Source organism: Triturus cristatus, chromosome 2_2, assembly GCF_964204655.1.
Source record: "Triturus cristatus chromosome 2_2, aTriCri1.1, whole genome shotgun sequence".
NCBI lineage: Eukaryota > Metazoa > Chordata > Amphibia > Caudata > Salamandridae > Triturus > Triturus cristatus.
The window spans coordinates 74,321,192-74,345,773 of record NC_140582.1 but is presented as its reverse complement, the minus strand read 5'-3'; the positions used below and the strand labels follow the sequence as shown (position 1 = coordinate 74,345,773).

Here is a 24,582-nt window from a genome sequence, read left to right as displayed (position 1 = left end):
TATACTAGGGACTTATAAGGGTACCCCAGTATTCAATCTGGAGTGTAGCTAAGTACATGTCTTAACATTTTAGGAGAAAGCAGAAAGACTGGGGTCCTGATTAGCAGGATCCCAGTCAGATTATTCAAAAACAGTGTAACATCAAGACAAGACAAAAGTGGGGGTAACCATAAGAAGCAGATCCTACTTTCCTACAATAGCGATCGTATCAGACAAGATTACGTTAGTAGGCACTGTATGTAAAATTACCCACCGTAATTACCTGAGAGCATCAGGCAGGATTTCAAGCAGTAATGTAAAAAAAAAAAAAGGCTTTGGAATGCCTTTCCGTAGGTAATGCATTACTGCAATAGCTCAAATGCCCCTGGCACCAAGGTAATAATATTAATAATAAACCTCCCCAAAGTCACATGATGGATCACTCAATTATTAGTTTTAATTAGATTTTGGAAATTCAAACATCAGCTAATCAGTTCTGAAAACGAACACATTTTCGTCTTCAATACACCCTTTTCAGTTTTTATATTTATATATTCAGTCAAGCCAAAGCTTCACATTTAGTAGGCTAGACTAGGCGCAGGAGAGCTACTTACAGGTAGCTGGAGAGCTTCCAGTAGTTCACGAGCTACTCGTTAGAGAAGCCTGTCCTATGGTATACCACATGACATCATTTATAGATATTTTTATCATTGGCAAATGAATGTGCGTTCCCCCTTCTATCAGTGTGCATCTTCATGCTCCCAGTCCGCTTTTAGGGGATCTATCACTTCAGTCCTGTGCCCCTCACTACATAGCTTGTGATTATTCATCCTTTAACCTTCTTCAGTCTTCCTCTCAAAAAGCCCGCCACTTGGCCCAGACCGTGTCAGATTTCCGGGAGCAGCCTCTCGCCTTCTTAACTATGGCTTCAGCCTGCATGCTCCAGTCAACATTACTAATGCAACTCTCTAGACTTGACAAACACCTCTCTCTCCACAATCGTAGTCTGTCCTCTCTGGCGACTATAAGGGCCGTGCTGCAATAGAGCAAGTCATGTTTAAGTATTGCCACTTCACCCCAGATTCCCACTATTAAAAGGGGTGGCGTTAGGGCCACCTTTTCCCTTACAACCATAGTAATATGCTGTTCAGTCTTGTTCTGGAATGTCCGAAGGCACTGACCAGTGGTTAATTTTTAAAAATATAATTGCTGGGGCTCTCGTCAGGAGGCAGCTTGCACCAGCCCATTTCTACTATTATCGCTGCCTGAAACAGAACCAACTAATGACCATGAAAGTGGGGAGAGGATGTGGCGTATTTTCAGAGCTGCCAACTTCGGAGCTGGGGAACCAGGTTCGAGTCTTGGCGTCGGCTCAACATCCTGTGATTCTGGGCAAATCACTTAATCTCCCCATGCCTACCATAAATGAATGTGAATGTCTCCTTAACTGGTGCTCGTGAAAAGCGCCGGTGTTGATGATTAAGTGAGCACCGAAAACCACCAGCTCAAATTAGGCACTGACAAATCCATAATTTATGAATTAGTGTCCCCTTGCCTTCACAATCCCTCAGGCATCTGTCGTCTTGTGTTTTCCTTATTTTAATAGTTAGCTTCTCATGAAGCAGGTTAATTAAAATTGAACAAGACAGAACCCCACTCTAATAGCAACCTCCCCGGGATATCGGCCTGCCTTGGACCAATCTGCACCCTAAAGTGCTTCCAAGTCCTGCTCCTATCTTGCCTTTAGTGATTATAGCTGCTGTTGGCAATTCTCTAAATGTTGTATATTTGTTAGATTGATGGTATTTTAATGGTTGTCAAATAGCCAGTCCCATACTGGTTAAGGTCATCTAAAGTAATGAGTGAGCCAGATAGATATTGCTCCTGAACAGCTTTGCTTCATGTCCAAAAAAGCAGCAGAGCGCACCTACATTCAGAGGTCCTTGTCAGTTTGGTACGTCTGCAATATATATTTGTGCCAGTATAGCTTTCATGCATCCAGATATTCCGTTGAAGTCGAACTAAATATGTACAGCAGCATTTGTTCCTACAGTTAAATTCTTGTATTATAAATGTTTAAATCTCAATTGAGACAGTGCTATCAACCAATCCATCCATTATATGACCGACATGCCTGCCCCACTCTCTGGCCAACAGTGTTCCTCAATCTGGTAGTACGGATATCTGATAAAGGGTGGATTGGAAGCAGTGTGGATTGATGCTAGTCCTAGGACCTGAGCATGCAAGGAACTCACAGATGCTGCTACTTCCTCTCTTGTCATGGGTAAGCAGGCTAGTTCCTCAAACGCCAGACCTCATATCCCATGCTTAAAAGTGAAAGTAGGGCTAAAGGATGAGTACAAGGACAGTACAATGAGTAACCAGTACATGATATTATTTGAACATTTGTAAAATCTTTCGAACTCTCAGAAAGTCTTGGGACGCACCAGCTGCACAACAATACAGCAGCACATCATTTATGTATGACAAGCTGGTTTGAGGTAAGCCTAAAGCACCCATTGACAGATGTCAGAGAGCATCCCCTGTCCGCAGAGAATGAGGGATGGAAGGGTATGCTTTGCTAACACTGAAGTGGACACATGGACAGATTGGAAAGATGGAGGACAGATTCAGGCTAGGTCTTCACTGGCTGATGTGTTTCCTTCTTGACAAACTGCACACAGGATGTTAGAATGGCAACTTTCTTTTCTCCACATTTGTCAAGCTTCCGCTTGTTGGCATGGCTAACAACAGGGGAGGAAGGCTGGTGTCACGGTTTAGTGTGGGAAAGGGCTTCTTTGACATATTTTGGGACTGAAGACCTTTTCCCCTCTTTTGGTAGGAGGCTTTCACTGCTGCTTTGGTGTAGCCCGTCTGCGCCCGTCCGCACCCGACCGGGACCAGAGGTCAGGACCCCTGGCCCAAACGGGGAATCCAGACATTGCTACTCCAATCAGCAAACTAATGGCTTACCGCACACCACCGCCCCTGGATTGTACTCTACTACATCTTGAGGACGGGGGGGCAAAAATGTCTATGCTGCATTTTTGCCTTTAATACAACCCTAGGTAATACATTTACTTCAGTGGTTGCCAAACACAAAACATCCCCCAGTAACAATGTTGCTCCAGATAACAAGGGATTCTTCTTTCTTAGTATTAATTGCCGCTCTCTTCCCAAGCACAAAGCTGACATTTTCGTTCTTCTGGTCAATGAACAACCAGATGCCATGTTTCTTACGGAGACATGGCTACATGAGAGCTCCGTCCCGGATGTTGCGGCTGCTTTGCCACCCAACTATGCCATAGTTAGGAAAGACAGGAGCTCCAAAATAGGCAGAGGCATAGCTATTATTTTTAAAAAAGATTATCAATGTAAATTTGAAGATTTACCTTTTAAGAATTGTGAGGCCGCACTATTTAATTTGGCCCTAACTCCGAAGTTCACCTTTTCTGGGACACTTGTGTACCGTCCTCCTGGCCCACCCGCCCCTTGGGCCTCCACGTTCCCTGATCTGATAACCCCTTTGCTCATGAACATTGCTAATTTCTCCATACTGGGCGATCTTAATTTGCACCTGGAGGATCCGACATGTAATATCAGTGCTACTCTTGTTTCTGATCTGGGAGCCATAAACATTGACTTATATAATTCAGGCCCCACACAAGTGGTAGGCCACTTATTAGATCCCGTCTTTTCCAGTTTATCTAGCATTTATTGCCTCCCAGCACTTCCTTTATGCTGGTCTGACCACTTTGCCACTGGCTTTTGTCTGGAATCTCCTGCTAACTCTGTGAATGCTAAACCTACTTTTAGGAAACCAACAAGAAACTGGAAAAAACTAGACGTGACAGCTTTAAGATTTTGTCCTCAAACACGCCCGTCTCTAAACAAATGCTAGGCACTCTCTCGGATACCGTACCTAAGTGGCTCCTTAACACAATTGATACCTGTCTTCCTCTTTCCCTAAATAGGGCTAATAATCATCTTCCTCCAGCGCCTTGGTTCACTGATAAACTCAAAAAAGAGAAGGCTAAATGCAAGGCGCTGGGCAGGCGCTGGAGGAGGAACTATGCGTTGGACTCCAAAACTGTTTATAAAAGGGCTAAAAAGGAATATTACAATCTTTGCAGATCTGCTCACGCGGAGCATGTATCGGCAACTATTTCTGCTGCCCTGAACTGTTCCAAGACACGTTTCAGTGTGGTCAAAGAGCTTTCAGGCTCAGAAACTCAATCCAGGCCACCTTCACTAAACAATCAGCAATGCCAAGATCTAGGTAATTTCTTTCTCCAGAAAGTAGAGAAAATATACTCAGAAATAGAGAGCCTTCAGTGCAATAGTTCACCTCCATTGCAAAACACAAATTCCCCACAGTCAATATCTATTAGGGTGCCCTGTACACCTAAAAACAAACTGGCTATATGGCCCCTGCTAAACATAGACTCTTTCAAATGCCTTTTAGACAGCGTCAAGTCAGGCTCGCCCAGGGATCCTCTTCCTGTGTCAGTGCTCAAACAGCTTGAGCCATCATCTTTGTTAGTAAATATGGACCTTCTGAATGCCTCCTTACAGGAAGCTACAGTTCCACCAGAGTGGAAGCATGCTATGGTGCTCCCCCTCTTGAAGAAGGCCAACGCGGATCCTGATTTGCCATCTAATTACCGCCCTATTTCTCTGCTACCGGCTTTCTCCAAGATTTTAGAAAAGCACATCTACGCACAGCTGTCTACATTTGTAGAATCACAGAAAATCCTTCACTCATCCCAATCTGGTTTCAGAACTGGTTTTTCAACAGAACCTCAGGGCTCCATACTTAGCCCTCTACTATCCAATCTGTATGTCAGACCTTTAGCTGATGTTGCTGAAGATGCTGGTTTGTCCCTGTTGTCTTACGAGGACGACTCCCAGATTACCTTCTCTCTGTCAATGGAGAGCGCAGCTGAGACTTCCCTCCTCCAGTTGGGCTTGGGTAAAATTGCATCATGGATGCAGGCCAACTACCTTAAGCTCAATGGAGAGAAGACCAAGGTTCTGGTCTTAGGAAAAAACAAGGATCTCTTGGGGCCCCAACATTGGCCTAGTGAGATGGGCGCACTTCCTCAGCCCTCCCACCAAGTCCGTAACTTGGGTGTCATCATTGATGACTCCCTAACTGTGCAACATCAAGCTGTAAAGGTAGCCACCACATGCTTCACCATCTTGGAATGGCTAAAAAAGATCATTTGGATGTTGCCGGAGCCTGCCCAGAGAACTGTAGTCCAGGTGCTTATCACCTCTAGACTGGACTATGGTAACATTCTTTACCTGGGAACCAATAAGGTGGTGACTCGCAGGCTACAGATTGTTCAGAACTCGGCTGCAAGACTACTTTGCCGGGTTCCTAGAGCTAGCTCTGTGTCCGGTCACCTGCGTGACTTGCATTGGCTCAGGGTGGAGAACAGTATCAAGTTCAAAGCCCTGAGCTAAATGTTTAAAATCAAAACAGGTGTGGCCCCACAATATCTACAGTCTCTGGTCTGCCTCTATATGCCTTCTCGCTGCCTTCGCTTGTCTACTCAAGGGAAATTTACTGTGCCTAGAGTCAAACGATCTCGGGGGGGCGAACGATCATTTGCACACCTCGGTCCTTCCCTATGGAACTCACTTCACACCTCAATTCGGAATGAAACGGTGTTTGTCCAATTCCGCAAATCCTTAAAAACCTGGCTATTCAACCAATAATCATTAAGCTGCTACCTATTCCTTGTACTGGCTGGCGCCGGGAACCCCTTTTTGGGTAGTTGTCGCGCCTTACAAATTTAATTAATAATAATAATATGTTGTGGATGGTTTTGCTTGACATGTTATGAACATTATGGAACTATCTCTTTTTTTCTTTTTGACATACTGTAAAAAATGGCATCGTGTGACCATCTGCAATAGACTGTGGTGTGTATATTTTTGATCTCACTAGCTCTTGCAACTGACTTCTAAAGTTGGCTATAGGTAAATGCTTAGAAGTACCATGATCTCAAACTTTCTGTAGCCCTAGAGCCCTTTCTCATAAAGAACAAATACTCCTCTAACAGCAAACTTATAACACATGAATAGGACATGTTACAATGCAAACTTTTACAATGCATTCCTTTACAACGCTGTTTTTACATCGCAACATCAATTACAACGCACAATTTTACAACGCATGCCATCACACCGCATTTTTAGAAACTACACTTACAACGCATACCATTACAACGCATACCATTACAACCCATACCATTACACCGCATAATACTTTTAGGGCAACAGTAGTGTAAGTGTTGGATAGTGTTGGGGTAAACATTACTATTCCCACTCCAGTGAGTGCAACAGTAGGGAAGTGTTGGATAGTGTAGGGGTAAAAATGACTATTCCCACTCCATTGAGTGCAACAGTAGGGTAAAAGTTGGATAGTGTAGGAGTAAAAATGAATATTTCCACTCCAGTGAGTGCAACAGTAGGGTAAGTGTGGGATAGTGTAGGGGTAAAAATGACTATTTCCCATTACTTACCTCATAATGCGTTGTAATGGCATGCGTTGTAGTGACGTGTTGTAATGGCTGCGTTGTAATGGCATGCGATGTAAAAGATACTGCGTTGTAATGACTTTGTTGTAAAGGTAGTGCGTTGTAATGACTGCGTTGTGTTGGTTCATTCCCATAACACATTAATGGATTCATGACCCCAGATGTACAACCTCAGCTATGCTACTCACCTGTCTCATAGTAATCATAGACCTTCACTGTGGCTGGCTGCAGATTTGTCACAGGATTCTCTTGCTCAACAGAGAAAGTGAGCATAAAAGCCTGATTCTGTGCTACCTATGAAAAGACAAATAAGCATCTTCAATTATTTACAGCAAGTAACTGGATAAAAAAGTAAGCATGCTAAATCCTTATTTCTGTGAACATCTTAAAGCGTGCACAGTCTTCACAAAACCTTAAGAACATAATGATGCAAACCCTCTAGAAAAGGGTTGAGCGTGATGCAGTAGGCACACCCAGGGGCATAGGAGACACTAAATTTAATTTCTGGGGGGGACAGGGAAACCTTGTGGAATTTCCAGTGACCCTATACAAATCGTCCGTTGAATGAGACCGTACACCCGTTAAACGAATACAATCGCATAGTTTTGAAGTGAAATATTAAGAAAGGCAGGAATGTAGTCACAGTCTGCAAGTATGCTTTATTGTTAATTACATTCAAAAAGTAATTAGACCAAATGTAGAAAAATCATGATTTTTTTTATAGTGCTTGTTGGACCTGTCAGCCCTAGGGTGGTCTCCCCTTCTATTTTTGTATCGTGCCTCATTTTTTCCACCCTCATTTTTATGTTGGACTAGGTCTCCGGGCGCCTTTTCATTGCCAATCAGTGTTAAGGTGCAGGTGCTCCCTTCTCCCAAGATGGCTGCCACCGACCCCTGCTACTGCAGGGTGGTCGTTTTTCATAGTAGCACCCTAGCTGCCAGGAGCTGGCTGGGACCCACAACAATGTTGCGACACCAGCCCGCCTTTTTGTCCCATAGGTAGAGTGGGGAAGCTCCTGGAATGTGCTGGAACCTTCTAGAAGGGAGGTGGGGTTTTACTTTTGCCGCCTTGGCTAGAGGTCACCTGACCTAGGGCTACTTAAGAGTGGGAGGGAAACTTTTGTGGTGAGTTGGCCATTGGGGTGAAGCAGAGCTGGAAGAATCCACCAGGAGTGTAGGCGGTAGGGCCTAGCCAGGGACTTATGCCTCTGAGAGTGACAGGATTTAGGTACTGCCTCTTAAGTGAGTGAGGTGCCCTGTGAATCCCACTGATCTTGCCCAGTAGTAGGAGGACCCAGAGACTCTCTGCCAGCCTGACTAGGAAGGATCTAGTCGCCCTCTCCATTCCTACCCCCTGTAACAGAACCCCTTAAGGGCGCCAGATACATCTGCGCCAAAAGACTTCATCTGTCAACTGAGAACTGAAACCTAACTGTAAGAACTGAGACTGCATGACAAGAGCGAGCTGTAAGCCTTGAATGCTAGAGCTGAGACTGCGTGTCCAAGCTGACCCATCAAACTAAATGCTAAGCCGATTGCCAAGCCACCGGGGATCGACCAGATACTAGCGCTGTGACCCCCGCGCTCCCTGCCCTGGTCTGGGACCCCCGGCAGCGTGCTCCGCTGAGCACCATATCCCCATCCTTAACTTGAGCCCCCCCCTGCGACGACGAAGCCAGCGCACTCACCGCCGCGGCCTGGAGGCCTGGAGAAGTGCCCTGCTGTGTCGCGAGGCCCTGGAGAAGTGCCCTGCTGTGTCGCGAGGCCCAGGAGAAGCCCGGGGCCCCGTCGCTGCCGTCGCAGCCGTGTGAGGAGGTGCGCAAGGTCGGGGCCGAGTTCCCCCATCGTCGTGAGGACGGACGCCTGCTGACGCCGAGACGGAGGTAAGCCCGGAGGCCGAGATCCCCCCTGGTGTGCCCCCTGCTGGTCTGGGAACCACACCGCACTTGGCCCGGGTTGTCCCCTCCGTGGGAGTCCCCTACCCTGCCTGCGCGACGGAGAGACCCCGCCGAGGGATCCTGTCCGTGCCCCCCTTTCACGATACTGAGCGTGGTGCTCTGTGAACTGCACCGGAGCATAAGGACCCGCTCCTCAAGTCCGGTAACCCTCCCCGCTGGAAGCCGTCCCAAGTACGGACTGACATTACCCTCGTGTGGCGCTTCACACCACCGACTCCGCTTCCCCAGCCGGAGAGACCGGGACTACGAGTAGCGGGTTATGTTATATGCTCTGCTCGAAAGTATTTACATGCCGAAAGATCACGAGTAGCTTGTTATGTTATATGCTCTGCTCGAACGTAATTACATGCCAAGGAATGCGAGTAGCGCATAGTGATTATATGCTCTGCTCGACAGTAATTGTATGCCAGGGAATGCGAGTAGCGCCTTGTGTTATATGCTCTACTCGAAAGTAATTACATGCCAAAGAGTGCGCGTAGCGCATTGTGTTATATGTTCTGCTCGAAGGTAATTCCATACCAGGGATCACGAGTAACGTGTTGTATTACGTAATTGCCTGCAAATGGTTGCGCGTAGCGCTTTGTTTTATATGCTTTACTTCACAGGATTAGGGGCCATTGATTACGAGGAGCGCTCAGTTCTACAGGCTCCATGTTAATGTACCCAAAGTCACCCGTTACGAGTATCGTGCTGTGTTAGACGGCCTGTTCAGGGAAAGACCTCTCTTAGCGCGCACAGCGCTATAATCACCCGCACTTATCCAACTGGCGTGGGTATATGAATAAGGTTAGGCACTGCATAAATATCGCCAAGATTGCCGTATTTACTAAGGGATGGTATTATGATGCATGTATCGCCTTGTTATTTCCTGAACTGCAACTGACCAGCTATACTTGGATAAACTTGAAGTATTTGCATAATTTAAACGGTGTGGCGTCACTTATTGTGTGTGTCCCTAGTCCATGAGGAGTGTGTGGTGTATGGTTGCTTAACACATAGCCCTCTGGTTGCCCGACCGGCTCGCGCCACGTTACCGCCCTTAGGGCCTGGTGACCCCAGGTTCCTACATTGTTGGCGAGCGGTGGGATCCTTGGGACCTGTGACCATACAGCACCCTTCCGTGAGGCGAAGGGCGCCACAATTAAACGCCTGTTGTGTTCCAAAGCTCTAAAAACATTGATTGCTGCATTGTTAGTTCCACTGTCCAGGTTGAGAGTGCAAGAAGCCTGGTTAGCTATTGACTGTTGCCTATACCCTAGGAATTTTTCTCCTTAGTGTCTAGGTCCCCACCTGCTAGAATGGAATCCCGGCTAGCGGACCTCGAGGGGTACACCGTGAAGCAACTAAGGGAGTTCGCGCAGGAGATGGGGGTGCCCGGGATGCGGAAGGCAAAAGGGCCGGAAATCCGTACCGCCATTAGGGCATGGGTAGAAGCCCACCCAGAAGGGAGAGGGGATGGAGGACAGGAAGCGCCAGAGGCACCTCAGGGGGAGAGCGCCCAGGAAGTCCTAGACATCTTGAATGTAGACATGTCGGAGAATGTGCCCCCAGGAAGACGTTCTGGGGCCAGTAGTAGGACAGGGTCCAGGAGGAGCGCGTATCCAGAAGAGTACGAGGACAGGAGGGAAGAGAGGCGATTAAAATGGGAGCTGGCCAAATTAGAGCAGGAGAAAGAAAGGGAAAAGGCCAGATTGGAACAGGAAAAGGAATTAGCAAAATTGGAATGGGCAATGGAGGAGAAGAAGCTGGCGCACGAGCTTCAGTTAAAAGAGCTGGAGCTACGCGCCCTCAAATTGAACGCGTCTAACAAAGACAATGGTGGCAGCATACCCAGGGAACCTCAAGAACCAAAATTCTACCTACCCAAAGAAGTCATAGCCAATTATACCTTAGGGGATGACATCATGAAGTGGTTGGAGGCATACGAGGTAGCCTTAACGGCCCATGGGGTACCGGAGAGTAACTGGGGAGGTGGTCTCTACCGGTATATACCTCCCACTGTTAGGGACACCCTGTTATATTTGGCCAAGGCGGATCAGGTTAAGTACGCCCCCATGAAAGAGGCCTTGTTAAAGAAGTTTGGCCTGAACCCCGAGAAGTATAGGCAGAAGTTTCGTGGCAGCCATAAGCTGTCCACCCAGACATGGGTAGATTTTTTTGATTACGCGAGGAAGGCACTAGATGGTTGGGTGCGTGGCAGCGAGGTGCAGGACTACCAAGGGTTGTACGATCTTTTTTTAAGGGAGCACCTCTTGGATAAGAGCTTTCCGGAGCTGCGCCAACATCTGGTGGACCGCAAGCTGAAGGATCCCCGAGAGCTTGCGGAGGAGGCAGATATTTGGGTGAGCACCCGGGTGTCTCACAAGGGCCCCGGGGGAGATGACTCGAAAGGCAGACAGGGTTTCCCCCAGAAGAAAGAGGGGGGGAGATAAAAAGGTGGAGTTCTCGAAAGGTCCCCAAAATAAGTTTGGGAAGGGAGTAGGAACCCCACCCCCGTCCAATTCCACAAGACCCACTTACCCTGACAGGAGTCAGCAGCCAAGGATTGTGCGGTGCTACGAGTGTGGGGAGATTGGACACTACAGAGGAGATCCCAAGTGTCGCAAGCGACCACCTGCCCCATTGGGCGGGAAAAGTCCCGGGGTGAGTAGTATAGCGCTTGGGGTGGAGCTGCCCTTAGATAGGGAAGGGGAGTGGACAGGCCTGACGCTGGTTTCACTCGGGGATAGAGAAGTGGTCCCCGTAGTGTCCCTGCCCCCGAACACTGCTAAGTATCAGCAGAGGGTGAGAATTAATGGGGAGGAGGTGGAAGCGCTGAGGGACACAGGGGCCAGCATGACCACTGTCGTGCGGCGGCTGGTGTCCCCAGACCAAGTAGTCCCCGAGGAGTTCCATCCGGCCGTATTGGCTGACGGCAGTTTGAGTCACTATCCAGTGGCTCGTGTTCCATTCGAGTGGGGAGGAGTCAAAGGCCTACTGCGAGTTGCTGTGAGCCCTGCCTTGCCTGTGGGGTGTTTGCTAGGGAACGACCTGGAGCACACCAAATGGAAGGACGTCGAGTTTCACGCTCACACTGAGATGCTGGGATTACCAGGGTGGACTTGCGTGAGCACGCGGTCCATGGCTGCCCGGCATGGAACTCACCCGGAGTTGGAGCCTGGAATCATGGCCCAACCCAAACCCAAACGTGGGAAGAAGAAGGTGGTGGAAGACATGCCCCGTGAGTCGGATGGGGAGGCCGCAGAGGTGCCCCCGGAGTCCGCGGAGGTAGATGTCGTTCCTGTGGAGGACTTGCCGACCCTTGCTGACTGGCAAGTGGAAGGAGGGCCTACCCGAAAGGAATTTTGTCAAGCACAAAGGACGTGCCCCACTCTTGAGGGTATGCGGCGGCAGGCCGAAGCTCAAGTGGCCAGTCAGGAACTGGGAGGTTATCATGTGTATTGGGAGGATGGTCTCCTATACAGTGAGCCCAGGGTGCCGGTACATGGATCTTGGAGGGCCATAGTGGTCCCCCAATGTTACCGGGCCTTCCTGCTGGAGTTAGCGCACGAGATACCCTTAGCTGGACACCTGGGCCAGGACAAGACCTTTGCACGGTTAGTCCCCCATTTTTATTGGCCCAGGATGAGGATTGCCTCAGACACCTTTTGCAAGACCTGCAAGTCTTGTCAAGCCAGTGGCAAGACTGGGACAAAGTTGAAGGTCCCGTTGGAACCGCTCCCCGTGGTCGGGACCCCTTTTGAGAGGGTCGGTATCGATATTGTTGGGCCATTGGACCCTCCGACCGCAGCGGGACACCGGTTCATCTTGGTTTTGGTGGACCACGCCACAATGTACCCAGAGGCTATTCCTCTGAGGACCATCACTGCACCGGTGGTGGCGCGGGCACTGTTGGGAATTTTTACCCGAGTGGGATTCCCGAAGGTCGTGGTGTCGGACAGGGGCACAAATTTCATGTCGGCCTACATGCAGGCCATGTGGAAGGAGTGTGGAGTGACCTACCGGTTCTCCACTCCTTACCACCCCCAGACTAACGGACTTGTAGAGCGCTTCAATAAGACATTGAAGGGGAGGATCCGAAGCCTTCCAGAAGGCTTGAGGCGTAAGTGGGACGTCCTCCTCCCCTGCTTGTTATTCTCCTACCGGGAGGTACCGCAGAAGGGAGTCGGGTTCAGCCCGTTTGAATTGCTCTATGGCCGTCCCGTTAGGGGTCCCCTCAGTTTAGTGAAAGAGGGGTGGGAGAAGACTTCGCAGAAGCTTCCCCGTGACATTGTCAGCTACATGCTGGCGTTCCGCAGCCAGATGGCCAAGCTGTGGAAGGCAGCCACAGAGAACCTGGAGGCTAGCCAGACCGTAATGAAGGAGTGGTATGACCGCAACGCTCGGACGGTCGAGTTGGACGTTGGACAGAAGGTGTGGGTTATGGAACCTGGGGAGCTTTGTGCCCTCCAGGACCGGTGGACTGGCCCGTTCGACATTGTGGAGCGGCGAGGCCAGACCACATACGTGGTGGATGTAAAAAACCCCCGTCAGCCCCTCAGGGTGCTCCACGTCAACCGCCTGAAGCCGCACCATGAGCGATTGGAGCTTGCTCTCCTTATGGTGACGGATGGGAGCGAAGAGGAAGAAAGTGAAGCACTTCCTGACCTTCTTGCGGTACAAGAGAAGGATGGTTCGGTGGAAGGTGTAGTCCTCTCCCCATCCTTGACCCCAGAACAACAGAGGGACTGTCGCCATGTCCTGGGACAGTTCGCCTCGTTGTTCTCCCTCACGCCTGGAATCACTCATTGGTGTACCCATGATGTGGACACAGGGGATAGCCCCCCGGTGAAGAACAAGTCTTACCGGCTCTCTGACCGAGTGAAGGATAGCATCCAGCGTGAGGTGGCAAAGATGCTGGAGCTGGGGGTGATAGAACCTTCCAGCAGCCCGTGGGCTAGTCCAGTGGTGTTGGTGCCGAAAGCGGCCCCACCGGGTACGACGCCAGAACTTCGGTTCTGTGTGGACTACCGGGGGTTGAACTCTGTCACGAAGACAGATGCTCACCCCATCCCACGTGCAGATGAGCTGGTGGACCGGCTGGGAGCAGCCCGGTACCTCAGCACCATTGACCTGACATCCGGATATTGGCAGATTGCCATGGCCGATGGAGTGTGGTAAATATTTAAATTACCTGTACTATTTTTGATGCGGTAAAATACAATAAGAATAACTCAGTAAAATAAGAGGCAGAATCCGTGGTATTAGAGGTTCTAAAAGGACTTTATTCCTTGCAAAGGAATTATGGTTCGAACCAGGCAATCGAATTCCATCACCACGAGGGTTCAGGAAGGGATAGGCAATACATTATTGACAAGTAACAATATATATATGAAATGCATTACATTAAGACAGATGCAGGAGGCGTAACAGCTGATAATACAGATAAGAATACACATACGTAATGAAAAAGGCGTTATAATAGGCGTATACTAGAAACGTCATTAAAAATGATGTCACAAGTGGGTGGATCCATAAGAGAATCCTGCAGTGTCAGCAGAAATATTTGGCAGGGATGCGCGCGCAGCCGCATGACGTGTGATTGACGTGTAACTAGGGGGTGAAGGGAACGTGACATTTAGCCCTACGTGAGGAGACAGAAGTCTGGGGGGTCAGGTCAACCTAATCCCAAATCATATCTAGTATCTTATGTTTAAGGAACTGTATTATCCAAAAGGAAAGGTCTTTTAGACAGAATCTATTCTATACTGACTGTTAGTGCGTGTACAAGCGTCTAAGTGTCTACATGAGATGCGAGGGGCCATGGGCTTTCCATGGTAACAGGGGCTATGAACTACTTGCATGAAGACAGTGAGGCCGGGCCCTTTGCTCGGTAGCTGGAAGAATGTTTACCTAAACTACTAGACAGGAATGCATTGGATGAGGAGCGGAGCAGATAACTTGAAGGTGAAATACAGTCTTTGGCAGGCAACAGGCCGCGTCAGGCACCGTTAGCCGCGCAGGGAGTAGGACAAACTTCATGGATACAGATGCAGACTCAAGCTGAAGCTTTCAGAGGCAGAAGGCAGGAAAAGACTTGATGACAGGATTCAGGGCCTACTCGCCTGAACTGTAAAACGTGAAAAGTGTACCATATAAAGTCGGTGGCCAATCATACTTAGGAATGGAATATCCGACCCATTCATGGCGGATCTGAAAGAGGACATGTTAACGTTGGACGCACATGTATTTGCGTCTTCATAGCTGGAACTGGAGGGAACATACATGTACTTATAGCATGTACATGGAGCCGTTGGGGTCTAAGATAGGGGACATAACTGATCATAAAATTCATATTTCCTCATTCCCTCCTTGTCCCCTACGGACCCTTCATGAAACATCGATCTTCATTAATCCATCAATCTGTTCATATAACATCATCTGTTCTTCTTTCTTTTTACGAGGTCTTGAATGAAAACTTGAATGTGGAATACACGATGTGGCACACAGACCACAAATCGCTGGCCCACATTGTAGACATAAGCAGCAACTGAATAATATGAGAAAGCCAATACCTAGGAAGGATAGGATCCTCCATCCCCAGGCTGACAACACGCTCCAGAACCAACCGGACCAAGTCCAGGTGCCTGGACTCTGGTGTATCTGGCTTACAATCTTATGAAGGCGAGTTATGGCTTTATATACCGACGGCGCATTTTCTGGAATGAAAACACAGCAACTTGATCCGATGACCCTACAAGCTCCGCCCCTATCGGCCAGGATGACGTCAAGGACAAGACGATTTTGAAGAACAACAATTCGCATCGCAGACTGCTCCTCTGTTAAGTTGCCTAGGGCGGAAGTAGTTTCATTCACTACTGCTTCAAGGGTTCTAGTTAATCTACGTATCAGCTTACTATTTGTGACTGTACCTATGTAGGGAAAGAAACCTTTATTGAAATCTGTGTATTGCTCCCATGCCGTTTCAGTGTAGTCGACAATCGGGAGATCTCTCTGCTGTCTGTTGTGTACTAAATGGGTATTCCTATGGTAATCAGGCGGGGCTAGGAAAACAGGTGGCAGAAGGAATGCAATGTAACAGGTACCATCCCAATCTAGAGGTAAACGTATATATGCGGTCTGGCCACATATGAAGTAGGAATGACGAGAAGCTTTAAATGTAGACTTGCCTTGATCACTGAACTCGATTACAGTGGTACATTTACTATGGCCCATGTGTATTGAACCATTCTTTCTTACACATAATTCACCTTTAACTGGAAATACTGACATAGCGGGCAAGATTGGTACGGCTTCGGATTCAACATTCAGAATCATGAGGTTAAGTGTGAAGTTACCTAATCCATATACTTCATTTTCTAAATCAGTTCCTGTTCTTTTGGGAAGTCCCTCCTTGTTAGGGTAGCAGACTTTAAGTAAAACTAGGTTCAGGTTTCCCCATACCCAGTTGTCCTGGTAAACTACAGAATTTGAATCTAGGGAATTAATCAAGCTAAACCATGCTCCACAGGAGCCATTGTGTGTGAATGGATACGGAAAGAGGGGCAGAACTCCCTTGTATTTCTGATAGGGAGGGAGTCGGCCACATATCCAACAATTTGTAGCATTGCTGGTCTGATGGGAATAATGTAACATACTAATGAATGTGTTGTTGCGCAGCGCAAATCTATAGGATAATTCATGCGGAGGCAATTCGCTAAAAGAATGTTCGGCAGTAGCATTGAAAGCACGCTTGGAAATAGGGTAATACATATGTAACAGTATGCTTGCGAAAATAATCAGAAGACTTAGAAAAAACATAGTTAATAATGTCACTATACAGTGACTACGAAGTAATTTACAGTACGCATGTTTCTTGAGCTGTTTCTGTCTATTTCTCTCTCTATTTCGGTCTACAGGATACATGTCAGGGACAAATTCAACCGATTCACCTTGGAGAGGACTTAAACAATCAAATTGTCTGACTTGCTAGACCTTAGTTTCAGTTTATAAATCTCGCGCTCAGTCTTTTCAACCAGGGGAAGTTTTGAATCAGTCTGTGAGGGAAGGCAGGGCTGAGAGTTCAGTTCAGGTAATGGTCCATGAAATTTTTTGATATGACTCGAGTGCAACCACCCTTTGCGACCCTCAATCTTCACGGCTGTCCTTGTGGTCAGTAAAACGAGCTTGGGCGACTGCCAACGAGGCTCCAGCGGGCTCCTCCTGTCGAAGTTCCTCACAAGCACGAGGTCGCCTGGAACCACTTCATGGGGCTTCACCTCAGTGTTATCGGGAAAAGCTGCAGCTACCTGTGAACGACAAGATTGTAGTGCAGACATCAAGGAAGCCAGGTAATCTGTCAGCATATTACAATCAACATCAGTGATTTTACGAGGTATAGGCGTCCCCCACATATTTGGTGGTCTACCGAAGATCACCTCATACGGGGATAGCCCTGTTCGAGAATGTGCTACCATTCTCATGTAAAAGAGCGCAACTGGTAAGGCTACTATCCAGTCGACACCTTTTTTCTACATACTTTGGAGAGTCTTATTTTCAGAGTTTGATTATGGCGTTCCACGAGACCTGCTGCCTCGGGATGTCGGACACAGTGAAATTTCCATTGATAGCCTAACAGAAGTGAAACGTGTTTCATTAGCTCGGATGAGAACGGCTGGCCGTTATCTGAGTACACGACACGGGGCAAACCATACCGTGGGAAGAATTCTCGAACTAACTGTTTGGCAGTGGTCGGGGCAGTGTAATCTGAAACCGGGTAGGCTTCTGTCCAACGGGAAAGAGCACATACAACTACGAGAACATATTTGAATCCTCGACATCGTTCCATCTGGATATAATCCATCTGGAGGACTTCAAAAGGGTGATCGGGGGGTTGAAATCCACCTTGCTCTACAGGAATACTTTTACCAGGATTGAACTGACAACAAATCATGCAGGTACGTACTTTCTGTTTGGCTGCTGCTCGCAAGTGTTTGTTGAACCAAATGTGTTGAATACTATCTAGCATAGCTTTCTCTCCTAGGTGCGCTGGACTATGTATTGTGTTAATGATAACTTGAACCATGGAGTCGGGGAGAAACCATATAGATTTTCCCTTCGTCATCCATCCTTGATCCGTTTGGATCCCTCCTAGTTCAGTCCATTTCTTTATTTCCTCTGGTGTAGCATGTGTCTGTATATCAATTACATCAAGGGCGGGATCCTTAACTGTCATGCAGTGTGTTGGTGTCGGAACTATTGTCTTTGTCGTGTCAGTTGTATGAGTCTGATTCTGAGCAGTCTGTTTAGCTGTTCGGTCAGCTAGGTCGTTACCCTGAGAAATAATGTCAGTCACTTTCGTATGGGCCTTGCACTTCATAATCGATATTGTAGTAGGTAAATGAATTGCATCTAATAGAGCTTGAATGAGGGGTCCGTGTTGGATGTGGGCACCATGAGAAGTTAAATAACCTCTTTCGCGCCACAGAACGCCGAAGTCATGGACGACTCCGAATGCATAACGTGAATCTGTGTATATGTTGACTTTCTTATTTTTAGCTTGAATACAGGCTTGTGTCAGAGCGATGAGCTCTGCTGCTTGAGCTGACAAGGTGTTAATACAATTTGTTTCAATGATTTCAGTGTCTGTTGTGACTGCATAAGCGGCCACTAACTCTCCTGTACCTGTTCTCATACATGAACCATCTACATATAATGTCAGGTCTGGATCTGGTAATGGAATATCTGTCAAGTCTTGTCTGGGTTTCGTCGTAACAGTAATGACTTCAATACAATCATGTGCCAATGGGTCTGTTCCACTTAATGGCAAAAGTGTGGCAGGATTTAATGTACTACAACGTCTGATTTCTATGTGTGGCTGGAACAATGTCAATTCATAACCCGTCAGTCTTGCTATAGTCAAGTGTTGTGTTTGTGTTCGGTTCAAGAGAACCTCAACTGCGTGTGGTACTTGTACTGTCAATTGATGTCCTAATACTATGGCATCGCTTTGTCTGATCGCTAAAGCTGTTGCTGCCACTGATTTCAGGCACGCAGGAAGAGCCTGGGCTACGGGATCTAACGTACTAGAAAAATAAGCACATGGTTTGTGTGATCCTGCTTGTTCCTGAGTGAGTACTGACAAGGCAGTACCTTCGCGTTCTGTAACAAAAAGTGTAAAAGGCTTACTGTAACATGGTGTTGCTAAAACAGGTGCTTGACATAAAGCTTTCTTTAAACTCTCAAAAGCTTGTGTATGTTCTTGAGTCCAAGGGAGGACAGTCGATGTCGCTGCCTCCTGGGTTGTCAACTGAATGAGTGGTTTCGCTAGAAATGCATATTGAGGGATCCACTGCCTACAGTACGAAGTGAGACCTATGAAGGCCCGCACCTCCTTTTGTGTCTTGGGTGGTGGCATGTTAACAATTAACTGGATGCGGTCAGGTGTAAGCTGTCTTCCCCCCTTGGACAGCAAGTGCCCAAGGTACACAACTTGCTGGACACAGAATTGCAGCTTAGAAGGGGACACCTTGTGCCCCTTGTCGGCTAGGAATTGTAAAACTGTCAGTGATGCTTTTTCACATTCATGTTCGCTTCGGGCGGTGATCAGCAGATCATCGACATACTGAAGCAGGGCAGTGTTAGATGGCATGTGGATGCTGTCAAGTTGTCTTTTCAGTGCTTGGCTATAGATGCTGGGGCTTTCTGTGAATCCTTGAGGTGCGCGTGCGAATTTAAAACTTCGTCCATTTAAACTGAATCCGAACAAATATTGGCTTTCCGGATCAATTGGGACGCTAAAAAAGGCGTTCTTGAGATCAATTACAGTAAAGAACGTTGCCTCTGAATCAATAGCTGTTAATAATGAAGAGATATCTGGGACCACTGGGTATTGTGGTACAATGCATTTATTCAATTCGCGCAGATCAATAACTAATCGATATACTGGCGGTGCTTTTGGATCAGTTCGTTTAAGAATCGGAATTATCGGGGAATTACATACATTGGAGTCGGTTTCCACAACCACTCCTTGTGCAATGAGCTCGTCAATGATTTGCAGCAAAGCCACTACAGCATCTGGAGGTAACTTGTATTGTCGCATTCGTGGTAGTACCACTCCTGCTTTGAGTGTGACTCGATATGGTGTAATGTGCATGCAACCAACATCAGTAGGGCCTTGTGCCCATAAATGTGTAGGTAAATTCTGTAACCGGTGATCCATGTCTTTGGACACGTAGTGACCTTTAAAGTCACGCAAAAATAATCGTACTCCTTCCGGAGAACAACATATTATAGCTCCTAGAGCTTTCAGTGTTTTTATACCTAACAAGTTTTCTGGACATGATTTAGTAAGCAATAAATCTGTAGTTCGTGTCAATGGACCAACCGTAAGTGGAAGAGGTAGCGATACTTCATTAATAATAGGCTTTCCTGAGAATCCAAGGGAAATATTCTGTGAGCCTGAGAGGGGTGCCCCTGGAACTTCGTTATGACTTATAGTTGTTCTGCTTGCCCCTGTATCAACTAGAAATTTTCTGTCTTTCCCTAATACTTGACTATGTACATAAGGTCCCTCTTGGTCTACAGGAACCTCAATAAGGGGTAAGCCAACTTCCTTCTCTAGGCTATTTCATGTGTATCGCTGATAATCGGGATAGTCAGCTTGTGCATACTGGTACATCTGTTGTGTCGTTGTTTGTGTTGCAGCAATTGGCTGCGGCTGTTCTACGGTCTGTTGTGGAACTGGCATAGGTTGCACATGCTGAGGTACTTGTTGTTGGATCTGATCCTGTCTAGGTGGACGTGGTCTCTCCTTGGTTTTACCCGTAGAGATATTATGTTTTAGAACTGCACAATCGTGTATATAATGACCTGGCTGTTTACAATAGTTGCATGTCCCTTTTACAGGAACCGCTGAATAACTGGACTGGGTCGTACCCTTTTTATGGCCGTCAGATGGAACTGACTGAGCAACAAGCATTTTCATTTTCGTGTCTTTCATACGTCTTTGTTCATGTTCTTGTTCTTCTCTAATTCTATTGTGATGATATTGTAACATTTGTAACATCTGTGACGGGGTGTTACCTTGCCAAGTACTCTCGAATTTTAGTACTCTATTCTTAACTTGGGGCAGGGAGTTTTCGACTAGTTTTGTCACAAACAGATGTGGGTACGACTCACTATTTGCTTTTATGCCACTATTAATACCAAAACATTTTTCAAATCGGGAATAAAAATCACTAGTGTCTTCATCTTGTTTTTGTTTACAGGCTGAAATTGCACCCCAGTCTTCCTTTTTCGTAGTTAATAAACGTGGCAATACCTGCACTAATAATCCTGGTAATGCTATAGTTTTTTCCCCAAGCCCTGAACCTGCAGTTCGGGCCTTTTCTTCGTTTTCTAATGCTGTCCAATCTATCTTTTGGTCTCCCACCTCCCATTCCTTTTCTTTCAGTTTCTCGTAAATACCGGCAGGCAATAATACTTTTAATATTTTCATAATGTCAGGGTAGGTATAATCTCCCATGAGTAACATGTCTTTTATCTCACGGTGGAAACCTGCTGGGTCTTTGTCATGGCTAGGTACTACTTTTTTCATTTCTAATAATTCAATTTTAGTTATGGGCGTGTACACAAACACGCGTTTAAAAATATTGTCGTCACCTCTGACTGGGTGTACTTCGCGTAAGGGATTCTATCTATCTATGTGATACGTTTTTCTTTCCATGGTGGGAACTGAAACATATCCTGGGCATACGAAGACAATGTACTGGTGTCGATATTCTAGAATTTCTTTAATTTAATCAGTACCTGAACCTCTCCATTTATTCGTGAGTAATTCTGTCAGTATATCGGGTAGGGGACCAGGATCGGAGTGTTGGCTTTTATACAATATAAGGAGGTGTTGTATCATGTATATACCAGCTAAACGCTGTTCGTCTGGTGTAAGATTCAGGAACGTGTGTGCTAGCGCATCATCACTGTATTTTTCAGAACTGTCAGCCCATTGTACTGCTGACCTAGCTAATTCTTGTTCATCCATAGAATCGAAGCATATGATACCCCCTTCGGTCTCGGAGTAATTTATCAGCAGCCTGGAATAGGTGTTCAGGGGACCTCGTATTTAACATAGGGGCGTGAAAATTTCTGTTACATTCTGGACGTATCGGACGTATTGGATCATTAAAGTATCTGGTATTGTTAAAAGATCTTCCCCTACCTACATAAGCTATCGTTTCTAATTGTCCTGTGGACATTTCTGATTCTTCCTCCTCCTCTCCCTCTGATTCAGTTTTGTCTGCCTCTAATCTGGCTTTGTGTATTCGTTCTACTTCTTTGCGGATCTTTCGGCACATAACTACTATACACTTCTGTTTGTCATGTTTTCCCTCTGATATATTCTGACCCCATCTGGTAAGTACTTGCATTTCATCCTGATCTACCTCTGGCCTATCTCTGTTTCTGATCAAGCAGTTTATGAAGAAGCGTAACAAGAATCCCTGTATATCCACTTTCTGGTATTCCATGGCCTCGTCAATAATTTCAGGGCCTTGTCCTGTTTGGATAAAGCGATAAATATTGTCTAGATGAGCAATCATTCCTGGTAGCATCGTTAAAAAGTTCGAAGCTCGTCGTATACGTAGTGATGCTAGCAACATTCTGTCCTTTTTACCGGGCACTGGATCATATCTACAATCTGTAAGAGATTCCTTAAATATATCGGAAGTTGCTGTTTGGGGTGTACGTTGATATGCTAAATCTCTAAGAGACAATTTACTTCGTGATGGTGGCGTGGCAAGAATTGCTGCCGCCCCTCCTGTTGCACCTTCTGAGGTGCTAGGCACGAAAGGATTTGTTGGATGTAAGGTAGAAACTGTAGATGCAGGAAAAGCGGTAGAAACAGATGGACCTATTGGAATGTGAGGAGGAGTTTGTTGTTGCGGAGGTGGGGGCGGATGATCTTGGCGTTGAGCACCATCGACAGGTGGTGTGTGTGGTGGAACATTAACATATTCGGGAGCTACGTCGTCTAAATAGGAAGAAAGGAAAATATCTTTAGCGGTCTTGGGATGTGCTTTAATCGGGAGTAATGGAGGTGGCAGATCTTTCGGTATTTCCGGGGTGGCCTTAGGTAAACCCTCGGCCAGAAGAGGATACATACCATTCATAAGAGTGTTTCGTTGTCTGTCTACTTGTTCTGTTTTTACTCGGATACCTTCCTCAATTAATATATTTTCTCGGGCTTTATTTGAATTCTCCCTACTTTTCTCTTCTTTTCTGAGCGCTTTCTCTGTGCGTCTATGCGATTCTTTACGCCATAATTCAATGGCATCTTTCTGTGATTGTCTGGCTTTCTTTTTCCATAATTCTTCTTCTACTCTCATGATGCAATCTGCATCCCATGTCCCAGCTGCGGGCCATCTCTGACTTTCTGCTAAATCCTTGGTGTAGTCCACCCATAGATCAAGATATAATACGGCATCTAGGCCATGTTTATGGTACATAAAGTACCCTGGAGTGTCCCTAGGTGGAATGGGAACAGCTTCTTCGAGTACCCCTTTTCTAGTTTTGATCTGTCTTGATTTTGAAAAGAACGGCATCTTTAAATCTTGCTACTTAATTCTTACTCAAACTCTTAATACCTGAATTTGAACACAATTAATACAATAAAACACAATAATGAACACTCATTCATACCACAATTTTTAAAACATATTAAAACATTTAACATTTAACGAACAATGATAATCAGAAGAAAACTAGTTACTGACATAATACTAATACTAGATAATACTGGATTATACACAAGATATACTAGATATACTGCTAAACAGTACAGATACACTGCTGAAACAGTGCAGACCGGATCTGTGTACCCAAACCCGTCTTGACCGGCACAAACTAATGTGCACGTCTAAATGCCTTCCCAGCAACGGTACTCACCGGGAAGCACGGAACGGAAGGCCTCGGAACTGAACTGGACTGGACCGGACTGGACTCGACTCGACACGGAACTTCGGAACCTGGCGGGCCTCTGTATACCTCCGATCTTGCTCTCTTCAGCTAGGCTCTGGTCGGGATACTTCGCACTTCTCACCGCCTCGTCTGGGTGTTGATCGCAGCCTCAGTCACCCCCGCTTGGCCGGAGGGAGATACAGGAAATCCTGCGGGTACGCGTAGTTGTCCGTCCAGCTGTGGCAGGAGACCGGGCCTGCAACGCACCTCCGGCGCGTGAGATGGGGAAAGTGTCCCTATTCGGGCGCCAATTTATGTGGTAAATATTTAAATTACCTGTACTATTTTTGATGCGGTAAAATACAATAAGAATAACTCAGTAAAATAAGAGGCAGAATCCGTGGTATTAGAGGTTCTAAAAGGACTTTATTCCTTGCAAAGGAATTATGGTTCGAACCAGGCAATCGAATTCCATCACCACGAGGGTTCAGGAAGGGATAGGCAATACATTATTGACAAGTAACAATATATATATGAAATGCATTACATTAAGACAGATGCAGGAGGCGTAACAGCTGATAATACAGATAAGAATACACATACGTAATGAAAAAGGCGTTATAATAGGCGTATACTAGAAACGTCATTAAAAATGATGTCACAAGTGGGTGGATCCATAAGAGAATCCTGCAGTGTCAGCAGAAATATTTGGCAGGGATGCGCGCGCAGCCGCATGACGTGTGATTGACGTGTAACTAGGGGGTGAAGGGAACGTGACATTTAGCCCTACGTGAGGAGACAGAAGTCTGGGGGGTCAGGTCAACCTAATCCCAAATCATATCTAGTATCTTATGTTTAAGGAACTGTATTATCCAAAAGGAAAGGTCTTTCAGACAGAATCTATTCTATACTGACTGTTAGTGCGTGTACAAGCGTGTAAGTGTCTACATGAGATGCGAGGGGCCATGGGCTTTCCATGGTAACAGGGGCTATGAACTACTTGCATGAAGACAGTGAGGCCGGGCCCTTTGCTCGGTAGCTGGAAGAATGTTTACCTAAACTACTAGACAGGAATGCATTGGATGAGGAGCGGAGCAGATAACTTGAAGGTGAAATACAGTCTTTGGCAGGCAACAGGCCGCGTCAGGCACCGTTAGCCGCGC

The 24,582-nt window shown here is 46.6% G+C and overlaps 1 protein-coding gene across 1 annotated transcript in view; it reads right to left on the bottom strand.

Moving 5' to 3' along the window:
- The window catches only part of LOC146861876 (alpha-2-macroglobulin-like), a 1,085,963-nt gene that overhangs the window by 26,395 nt on the left and 1,034,986 nt on the right, over positions 1–24,582 (bottom strand). The window contains exon 35 of the mRNA XM_085641046.1: positions 6,716–6,821. Within this exon, the coding sequence (XP_085497172.1) occupies positions 6,716–6,821 (106 nt within the window). The remainder of the gene's footprint in view (positions 1–6,715; positions 6,822–24,582) is intronic.